At 32.8% G+C, this 11,139-nt stretch overlaps 1 protein-coding gene across 1 annotated transcript; it reads left to right on the forward strand.

The window, feature by feature from the left end:
- Positions 1-4,440: 4,440 nt before the first annotated feature.
- On the forward strand, positions 4,441-7,446 carry LOC7497623 (cytokinin dehydrogenase 3). The gene is made up of 5 exons (XM_002308264.4): positions 4,441-5,279; positions 5,784-5,911; positions 6,062-6,337; positions 6,464-6,732; positions 6,842-7,446. Exons 1-5 carry the CDS (start codon positions 4,658-4,660, stop codon positions 7,134-7,136), a joined length of 1,590 nt encoding a protein of 529 aa, XP_002308300.3. The 5' UTR covers positions 4,441-4,657; the 3' UTR covers positions 7,137-7,446.
- The last annotated feature ends 3,693 nt before the right edge of the window (positions 7,447-11,139 follow it).

Consider the following 11,139-nt stretch of genomic DNA (forward strand, 5'->3'; position numbering starts at 1 on the left):
TCTGCTCGCTATGATATTGTAATTCAATGACCTTTTCTAACTTCTCATGGTAGTCAACTTCAAACTCATTAGAAGTCGATCCCTTAACACAAACCCTATTGTTATATGTCTTTCTACTATGCCTATATTCTTCAGTATGAAACACATGTCCATTGATGAAATACCCGTTGTAGCACTTCACCTTTCTTTCAGGACCTAAACTTAGTAAAGACAAAGTAACACTAACATTCCCTCCTAATTGATAAACCTGATATATAAAGTACAACCATGAACAATTAACGAGAAATGTGTAATGAAATTAAGTATCCTAAGAGATAAGAATAATTAAACAGTTATTACTTGTGTTTTGAATCACGTGGAAAATTATTCATCTTCTAATCGAAAGATTTAGGATTCAGTCAGCTGTGAGTTTTGGGACAATAAATATTGATGATGTGTCTTACGAGGAATTCAATAATGTATCAATATATGATATTATAAAAGATAAATTGTTAAAAAATAATGACATGTTAAGTAGTATACTTACTGAATAAAAGGTCTCAGTTCATCGTTGTTAAATATCACATAATTCAAACCATTCCATAAGCAAAAAAATCATTGATAGTCCACATCAAAGCTGTCTTCATTAGAAATTTTTTTTTCCTCGATATATCATAAGTCAAAGCCACATATTTCCATAATTGCTTTAACTCATTAATCAATAGTCGAAGACAAACATCTATATTCCGACTCGGACTATTAGGATCGGGTAGGACCGTAGATAAAAACATGAACTCCAACCTCATATACATCCCTAGTGGCAAGTTGTAAACCATGAGTACATAACCTAAGACGCACGTTCCTTGATTCCACTTATAATGCACACTATTAAAGTGTTTCTAAGCTTCACCCATCAAAAGGGTGCACCATCATTCCATCCACCACATCATGAGATTAATTGTGTCATGTCATGTGTTCACCAGTCTTTGGTGACATGAATAACCTTTGCAGTCTGGGTTTTTTTTATGTGCGACAAGTGTCCTTCACCTGCCAGTTCTGGGTTTATAATGAGAGTGCCTATATGTTTTACACTCGGTCAACTCTGTATTTTCACGGTAGTACAACATGCAGAAGTTTGGACACATGTCAATTTTCTGGTATCCTAGATCGGGAGGTTTCATCATGGACTTAGCAGCATAGAAGTTCTCTGTCAGTCTGTTCCCTTCAGGTAAAATGCTTCTCGTCCATTCGATGGCATAACCCTGATTTATTCTCATTGCATCCATAACTATATTCCTATAAGTATTACTATTATCATCTATAACTCTATGCATATTATTAGCACTATAAATTGACCCAACCATCTTTTTTACCATGGTATCATAAGAAACATATTGTTCTTTGTGTATATCAACACACGTATTTTCTCCATGAACTTTTTTTTTTGTAGAAGATGCATCATTATTACATCTGGATCTATAAGTTTTTTATTTTTACACCTCTTGCATGGACATTTAATACCACATCCACTAATATTTCTCGGATACGTAATTAATAAACCCTGAACCCCATTACAATAATCCATCATCTGCAACCTTTGGGGTAAATCTCGATACAACCATGAACGATCATCAATTACTTATATCAAACCTATTTAAATAATGATGACAACATGTATTAATTAACTATGTTAACTAAATAAATTTGTAAAAATATTGGTTTAGCTCAAACTTATTCAATCTATTTTAATAGTACTCTTAATTCCTTATCAATTATGTACATAAATTCAAATTTCTACACATTTACTAAAATTTTTAACTCGATAATAAAATTGACAAGCAAATAAAATAGACCCGTTAAATAAGCCATTATTTATTTCATCACAAAACACCTAAGTCAAAAATCAACATAAGTTTCATAAAATTACAAATAAATATAATTTTACAAAATCTAAAACAAACCCTAACATGTACAAATCATAAATCCATACAACAAATTTGTATAAGAAAAAAACTTTAAAATGAGTAAACACCCAAACAAAATACATATACTACAAAAATTTACAAAAAAATTAACATTTCAAAATTGTATTCAAATAAAAAAAAGGGTAGATTTGCTTACTTAAGATGGAGAATCCTCAATAAAATTTGAATCAGAACACGGATGCTGAAAAATCAAGTGTTGTGTTGGACATATTTGTTATGGGAGGTTGAGTTGTGTTGAGATTGAGGAGGGGAGGGGGTGGTTGTTTCTGCTTTTTGTTGTAGAAAAAAATGCATGAGGAGTAAGATAGAAACGGGGGAGGTGAGAGGAGGTCGATCGCCAGGTTATAAATTAAGTATTACCGATGAATTTACCGACAAAATTATTTTATCGGTAATTTTGTCGGTAAAAAGTGTCATGTCACCATACGATTTTCCTTTATGAATCCCATTATAATACCATCCGTAATTCTGTCGGTATATACCGAGAGATTATTTCTGTCGGTATATATACGAATGAAATTTTATCATTGGGTTAATTCCGTCGGTAAAGTCGTTGATAAAAGTTACATGTCATCGTACTTTTCTGGGTTTTTTTATTCCTTCTTTTCCAACTGCAATTCCCTCAGTATATACTGATAAAATGTTTTTATTGGCGTTTACTAAGAAATATAATGATAGAGAAATTTGTCGGTAAAATCGACCAATAAAATTTTTTTGTTGGTATTTTTATTTGTATTTGCCAAATTTATAGTAGTGAAAAAAAATATATATATATAGACACCAAAATCAGTATCAAAAGGAGTATGACGTGAACATCAATTTGAAAGCTCTCTCTATCTCTCTTGTCAGGCAAAAGGCCTAATCATCACTATTTTGGCATGTGGGAAGGCATGTTTTGTTGCATTCACGAAGTTTAATTTTTCATGTTGTGACGTAGAGCAAGAAGTAATAGAAGAATGCTTGTGTTTATAAATATCAACTAAATTATCTTAAACTATTTTAATTTAAACTTTTAAGTTATTAAAATGCTATTATTTTTTAAACTATGATACTATTTAAAAAAATTAAATTATAAAAACTTAAATAATAACATGAGATCTAAAAATAGTTTCGCATTAATTCTATTTATGAACAAGATTTCTTGCAGAGATGGACAGACTAGAAATGCATGATGCACATGTGTTTTAAATCAATTATTCGAATACATGGATCATGGATGCATGGTGAAGGGCTGCTATCTGATAGGTCTCCATATACCCCGTAAGATCTTTAGGTCAAAGATTGTCCTTTGAATTTTGTTGTTCTTAACAAAGATTTCCAAAGCAACTAACAGTGCTTAGAACTTGAAAAATAATTTATTACTAATTATAATAATATTCTAGCCATCAAGAAACAGATGAAATGACAAAGAAAACTATACATATCATTCCTTTAAAACTAAAAATATTTTGCTACATTAATTAAGAGATTTGTATATAATTATATAGTGTCATGCACATTTACAATTATATATAGGCAGACAAGGCCAAACTTCCATGATCGATTCCTCTCGTGTGGGTGGCATGGTGTTGTTTCCTTTAGCTCTTTGCTATGCTTTTAAATGCAAGCAAGCTGCTTGGAATCTTTTAATTTACGGATTAATAAACATGGATATATATATTTCGAAAGTCTGGAATATGATGTAATCTATACATGGAGGGAGAATTGTTTGCCCTAGCTAGCTAGTAATATATATGAGACTAGGGTTTAAGTAGTGACGCCCCAAAGAAGTTAAAATAAAAAACATCGGAAGCATCCTAATTATTACTCCATTGAAATGTCTTGAAAGTTAGATGAGACAATACAGGCCAGGTAATAATGTTCTAATTTGACTTGGTCTAATTACATGTAGCCTTAGATACGAACAAACGAAATCTCAGGATGAGGAAAGTTCACGCTAATGTCTCTTTCACATTTTAATTTCACAATATTATTATCATATCCAGGGCAATGCCTTGATCCTTGAAAATTCTTCTAAACCTAAAAGAAAAATCTTACGGATTCTTTTGATGATTACCTAATTTTGGCCCCACGTTACCCCCCTACAATAGCAAACCAGCACAAATTACTACTAATAAAAAGGAAAAAATGGGGTAGACAACAAATTAATTGACCGAACTTGAGTGATCATGGTCATGAACACACATTGGCCCAAATCCATGAGGTTTGGCCATTGCTATTGACCCACGAGAATGAATCAAATCTTTGGGTGGGATGGAATCATCAAGATGATGATTGTCATTTAAACACAAGAAACACGTAATAAGTGACTTTCTTTTGTTTTTTTCTATCTGTAATGGTCATGAATGGATCCCAGATCCTGTCCTTGAATATCTTTGACAAAACTTGCATGCTGCATACAGTGTCTTTTGCCAACCAAACACCAAGATTTCTTCATTAGCCAGCCAAGATTTCCACCTCAATTTAATGCATGTTCCCGTCCTCTCTCTCTCTCTCTCTCTCTCTCTCTATATATATATATATATATATATATACACATGCACATACCCTCCTTTTCACACACACACACATTTATCTCTTCACCACAGACCCCTGTCCATAAGAACTCTGGCCAGCTTGGATCCCCTTGTTTACTTCTCTTAATTTCCTTGTTCTCAACTCGAGAAAGATAACCAAATAACAAAAATAGATCAATGGCTGAGAATCCTACCATCACAATATGTCTTATGGCAATTCTTTTTATAACTCGCTTAGCATCCACCCTTGGAAAATCCAAGTCATGGACTGGTCTTTTACCTCCTCAGATCCAAACCCTTGATTTCGCACGTCATCTTCATGTTGAACCCGATGCCATCAAATCAGTCTCTTCTGATTACGGTAACATCGTCCATGAAAATCCAGCCGCAGTTCTTTATCCATCCTCAATAGAAGATATAACGAGCTTAATAAAATTCTCGTACAATAACTACACCCCTTTTACTGTAGCAGCCAGGGGCCACGGCCATTCTGTTGGGGGACAGGCTATGGCTTCTAATGGAGTAGTAGTGGATATGACGAGTCTAAGGAATCATAAAAATGGGACTGGAATTACTGTCTCAAAATGCCCTTCATTGGGTTTCTATGCCGATGTTGGAGGTGAGCAGCTATGGATTGATGTTTTGCATTCCACCATGGAACATGGATTTGCTCCGGTGTCATGGACAGACTACTTGTACCTTAGCGTTGGTGGGACTCTCTCAAATGCTGGAATTAGCGGAACAACATTTCGGTACGGCCCTCAGATTAGCAATGTCTATGAAATGGATGTTGTTACCGGTATGTATGAATGCTCTTAATTCCCTTTTTCGTTTTCTGCACTAGAAATTTATTTAGTCAAGCTGGAGATACCTACGTACTATAACTCACCTATTTGTTCAGCAATTAACTACAGTCACAGTCTAATCTTTTTCTATAGAGATGAAAAGGTAAATAGATGATCACACATTTTACAACAGTCTTCTAATGGTGTTAGAAAAAAATAATATATTCATGGGATCTCCCTGTGAAAATCAATGCTAATTAAGTAAATCTCGAAAGTGATTCTAAAGATGTGTTATAAATAGCACAATTATACCAGAACAAATTTCATTAAAATGGCCACTTGTTTTGGTTGGGCAAATTAAAGGGCTAAATAGGAGATCTCCATGGACTGAGTTATTTCAGCCAAAACAGTATGTGAAGGACATTTTTTCTGTTTTTATTATTTATTGATTAGTACTTCAGCGTTTAACTCATTCGTTATATATTATTAATTAATTTGTTCTTGTTTGGGTCATACAGGGAAAGGAGAACTGGTTACCTGCTCTTCACACACGAATTCTGAGCTATTTTATGCTGTTCTAGGAGGTTTAGGACAGTTTGGAATTATAACTAGAGCAAGAATAGCTTTAGAGCCAGCACCAAAGAGGGTACGAGAAATTCTATGCTGCTTTAGAATTACCATATATATGCTAGCTAGATTTATTTTTTCACCATTTGGTGCCTCGGCTATATATATATATATATATAAAGTGTTTTTTTCTCTCTCTAATTTTGTGCTGCTTATTGATCATGTATAGGTGAAGTGGGTGCGAATGCTTTACAGCGATTTTTCTGCTTTTACAAGAGACCAAGAACGTTTAATCTCAATCAATGGAAGGAAGCAGAAGAATGCACTCGACTATTTGGAAGGTTCACTTCTCATGGCTCAAGGACCTCCAAATAATTGGAGATCCTCCTTCTTCCCATCATCCGATATCCCTAAAATAATGTCCCTGGTAACCCAACATGCCATCATCTACTGTCTAGAAGTAGCCAAATATTATGATGATGGGACCAGACACATTGTTGACAAGGTACCTCGTCAACATCATAATCTATCACAAGTATATAGTATAGATCCATTTCTTGATTTTCATAAGATTCTAATGTAATAATATGGACTAAGGACAAAATTGTTATTGTAATTATTTCTTTTATAGGATCTGCAACAATTGCTCAAGGGTTTAAGCTTCGTTGCCGGATTTATGTTTGAGAAAGATGTTTCCTTTGTGGATTTTCTAAATAGAGTCCGAAGTGGAGAGCAAAAGCTTCATTCGCAAGGATTATGGGATGTTCCTCATCCATGGTTAAATCTCTTCCTGCCAAAATCTCGTATTCTGGAGTTCAACAAGGGTGTTTTCCATGACCTTGTCCTTAAGCGTAATATTACGACTGGAGTCGTTCTTTTTTACCCTATGAATAGAAAAAAGTAAGTACTGTGCTCAATAACCTTTTTGTTTTCGGTAGAGAAAATAGGGAATATTAATTAATTATTTAATTAACAATTCGGGAAGTGACCAACATCATATTAATTGCAGATGGGATGATAAAATGTCCGCGGTTATACCAGAAGAAGATATTTTCTATACCGTGGGATTCTTGCACTCAAGCGGGTTTAATGACTGGCAAGCCTATGATCATCAGAACAAGGACATATTGAAGTTCTGTGACAAAGCTGGTATTGAGATTAAGCAGTACTTACCCCTTTACAATAGTAATAAAGAATGGATTAATCATTTCGGATCGAAATGGAGAAATTTTCGAGAGAGAAAAGCTCAGTTTGATCCAAAAATGATGCTGTCACCAGGGCAGAGAATCTTCAATGACATATAAGGCTTAGGTTTCCTTTTCTCGCGGTGTTTCAGCTGCTAGTAGTATGGTTAGATAAGGGAAAAAAAAAAATAGAACTGTTGCTACGAGGGAGCTCTGTAATTGGATCATGTTCCTTGAGAGCTTTATCTTTCAGTAATTTCTTTTTCTTAACCATTAAGGAAGGGTTTGAATGTCAAACTCTTTGTCAGGTGAAGGTACCAAATTTCTGGGCTAGTCAATTGGTGTACCGAAGAGTTGTTTTTACCTTCTCACCTGTAAAAAATTAATTGCATGGAGAGCTAAATAATTAAGTGATGGATTATTGCACGTACACTTCATTGATTTTTCTACAGTAGCATTGTGAGAAAGAGGGCAATACTGTATGCGCTGAGAGAAATCCAAAACCTCCGGCGTACGTTTAGAAATGCATTAGCAAACGTTTTTCTAAAATACTTTGTTTTAAAAAAATTTAAACATGTGGGAATCTAGTCACTGTTAAGAATCTTCACAAAACTCATTAAATTTCTTCTCATTTTTTCAATTTTTTTTTATCTACCTACGTAGTTTTCATATGAAGATTATCAAAACTACGAAAAAACACTGAAAACAACGTTTGTGATCGAAAAACATTTAGCAAGAACACTTGGGTAGCAAACCCGCTCTAAGAAGATGCGGCATTGCGGCCTCGAAAGAGGCCATAGACAATTCATAATGCATACAGAATGTTTGCAACTTTATTTGCAGCTTGCAGGCATCCAGGAGACATCAAAAGTAGCCGCCCAACCCAACACCATTATTTTTGACCTTTTTACTTTCCAAACCTAGGTTCCACTTTTGTTCCATTGATCAGTTCCTAGTTAGCTAGATTACTAGGATTTTTGACATAAGAACAGCATCTTATCAATTAAAAATAAAGGTGGGATAACAAAACTTCACTTTATTTGTGCTGTTATACCAAACTTTGTCAATCAGCCATAGTTCTGATTGAATATACCTTTAGAGAAAACCCTTCATGATTTCATTAGAAATGTTTCTTTCTATCTCTCAACTTTCAAGAAGTTTCATAACAATCCCAGTGTTCTTTCTTTCTTTTTATTGTGATCCAATTGTTATAGTTAAATCGACAAATGTTAGCCTTACTCCTCTTATACAAGACTACAGTTGAATTACTAACTCATTGGTTAAAAAATAAAAAAAATTGTTTGTGGCCGTGCAAGGTTGGAAAACTTTACTAGGTAAAAATAAAAAACTAGCAAATAAAATAGTAAATCCTAATATTTCAGAACCTATAATCCAGCAACAAATAAAATAATTTAATTAAAATTAAACAACAAAATTAAAAATAAATCCAACTAAAATCCAATAAAATTGATCTCATATGAAAAACAAATCCTACAACAATATTCATACAAGTATTAAGAACAGAAAAATTTAAAAATAAAAAAATAAAAAAATATAATGCAAAAAAAAAACAAAAAAAGAAGAAAAAATAATCTTACCTTAATATAATTGCGCATGAAGCTGAGAAAAGAAAAAAAAAATTCATATACTAACTAGATTCCATCTGTAAAGAACAGTAATTAACAATGCAATTGAAAAGTGAATAATTCTAGAGCTCTTTGGAATATACTAACTAGATTAATTTGTCAATGATACCCTTTGTAATTGATATAATAAATAGTGTCAGGAAGAAGTGAACAATTTACCAAATAGTTTATGGATGATATAAATGACACATTATTGTGTTTTTTGGCTTTGTTTTAATTTTTTTCTATTGTAGTTCCCTAAATATATACCGAGAGAATATTTTCATCGGTGTTTATCGATGGATATAGCGAGAGAATATTCTATTAGTAAAATTCACTGTAATTTATCGACGGAAACATTTTATCAGTATTTCTATTTATATTTATTAATTTTCTAGTAGTGTATTAATTGATAGATCAAGATAAAGCCATTGGCAAACCTTTTCATTTATACTCTTGTAGACGTTGGTGTTTCCTTAATTATTTACATTGCTAACCCTTTTTGTAAGAGGTGATGTGGGTTCGGATCGAGGTTGAGATTGAGGAAATATTGTAAGTAGTTAATACACCTTAAGATTGAATATGTGGGTTCGGATCCATAATGGTTAATATTTTTTAATCGGTTGTGTGGTTTTTTTCTTAATTTTACCTTATTGGGAAAAGCAAAGGGGTATTTATTGATAGTGGAGGAGGTGTGATAAGTAATGAATTCGTGACTCGTGTTTAGAACGCAAAGTATTCTAAGAAAGGTCAAATTAAGTGGATTAGACCTTGATGAACCCTGTCTCTAACCTTCCATTCCATAACTTTCATTTACATCCCATTACTATCAATTAGTACTGACTAGTCAAAGAGCTTGCAAGTATTGACGCCTCCCTTGTGAGCCTCTTCATCGTCTCCTTCAGAACTGGTCTCCTATGATGGAGTTCTTAAGTTCTTACAAGAAAAAAGAATGACTTAATTAATTTAAGAGGCTTGTAAAAATAACCGACAGTTTGGAAAGATAATACAAGATTCCCATTAGAACAAGGTTCTGATCATCACGTGACCCAAAAAAAGGGATGATTTTGCAGACTCTATTGGTTTCCACCATCTGATTTTTTAATTTTAAAGTGAAAGAATGCGACGAGAGACAAGAGGAAGATTCCCTTGTCAAAAAACAAAGAAGACACGCTACAACTTGGTGCTTCTTTCAAAGCTGTGGGCGGCTTCTATAGGATATAAAAGAACACTCGTTTATATTAACCTAAAACTAAAAGAACAAAATCATTGTAGCTCTCGGAAAAAAATAACTCTTTATTGAAATAGTGATTGGATGAAATTTATCATGGCACAAAAAATACCTTTAAATGAGGTATTGGAGTAGAGTAATATTTTTACAATGATATAATTGTTTGTAATAATTTGTGCAGGGTTTAATAATTTTATTTTTCTATGTGCAGTAAAATTACAGATTTATCCATACAATAAAATAATATATTACCTTTCGATAAGAGGCATTATGGTCTTTTTATTTTTTTCAAAATAATGGAATTACTTTGTTGAACTTAAAAATAAAATTAGTATAACTCTCTCATAAGAGTTTTTTTTTTATTATTATTTTACATTGGTTTTATTGATAATACGAAGGTTACTTAGAGGGGATTATTGTAAATGACCTTATATAAAATATTATAGAAAAAAAAACATGCTAGCTCGTGATAGCTTTGGTGCTTTTTAGGCGATGCATGTGGGGTCGTCCAATCATCAAATATCGCTTTCCACGATGAAATTTGAAAGGTCTTAGCGCTTCCTCTGTGATGGGACGACATGTGCAATAAACGCATAATTGGTTTGACACCGATAGCCATTTCTTTTTTTCTTTTTTTGTTTTCTCTCTTCCTCTAATTCAGTGCCAACCCTTCCAATTTTATTTTTCTTTCACATATGGTCCCCATCCTTTTGATTATTATTTTTGTAATTTTGAATAATCTATAAAATTAGAAATGTTTTTCATTTTCACCCTCTAACATTTTTACTCTTTCAAATTTGATCTCAAGTCCTGTGATTGCTATATGTTTTGTTTTGAGATTATTTTTTACAAGTTCTTCATCCTTGGGTTTTTTCTATTAAATTTGATCCTTATTCTTTTTATTGCTATCTTTTTTTTCTTAGGCATATATTTTAGAATGATATGTTTTCACGATTCCATCCTTCAAAATTAAATTGGTTTGAAATTAAGCTTCCTGATTGAACTCGGGTCTAGAATTTCATGGGTTGTGAGTTTTAAAGATTAAACCAGGTTTAGAAGGATCGTTTGGGTTTGCTTGAATTTTTTTTTATACTGATGTTTTCTTATTTTTCATCCTTTTTTTGAGTTTTTCTTTGTTATTTTTTTATGATTTTCATTATACAGGGTTAGTTCTAGGTTCATGACCAAAGTCACTAGTATTAATGGTTGACGTGAGTTTACTTTTTTGGTTCCTTTTTTAAAATTAAATTGTTTCAACCTCATCCTT

The sequence above is a fragment of the Populus trichocarpa genome, chromosome 6 (assembly GCF_000002775.5).
Source record: "Populus trichocarpa isolate Nisqually-1 chromosome 6, P.trichocarpa_v4.1, whole genome shotgun sequence".
Classification (NCBI taxonomy): Eukaryota; Viridiplantae; Streptophyta; class Magnoliopsida; order Malpighiales; family Salicaceae; genus Populus; species Populus trichocarpa.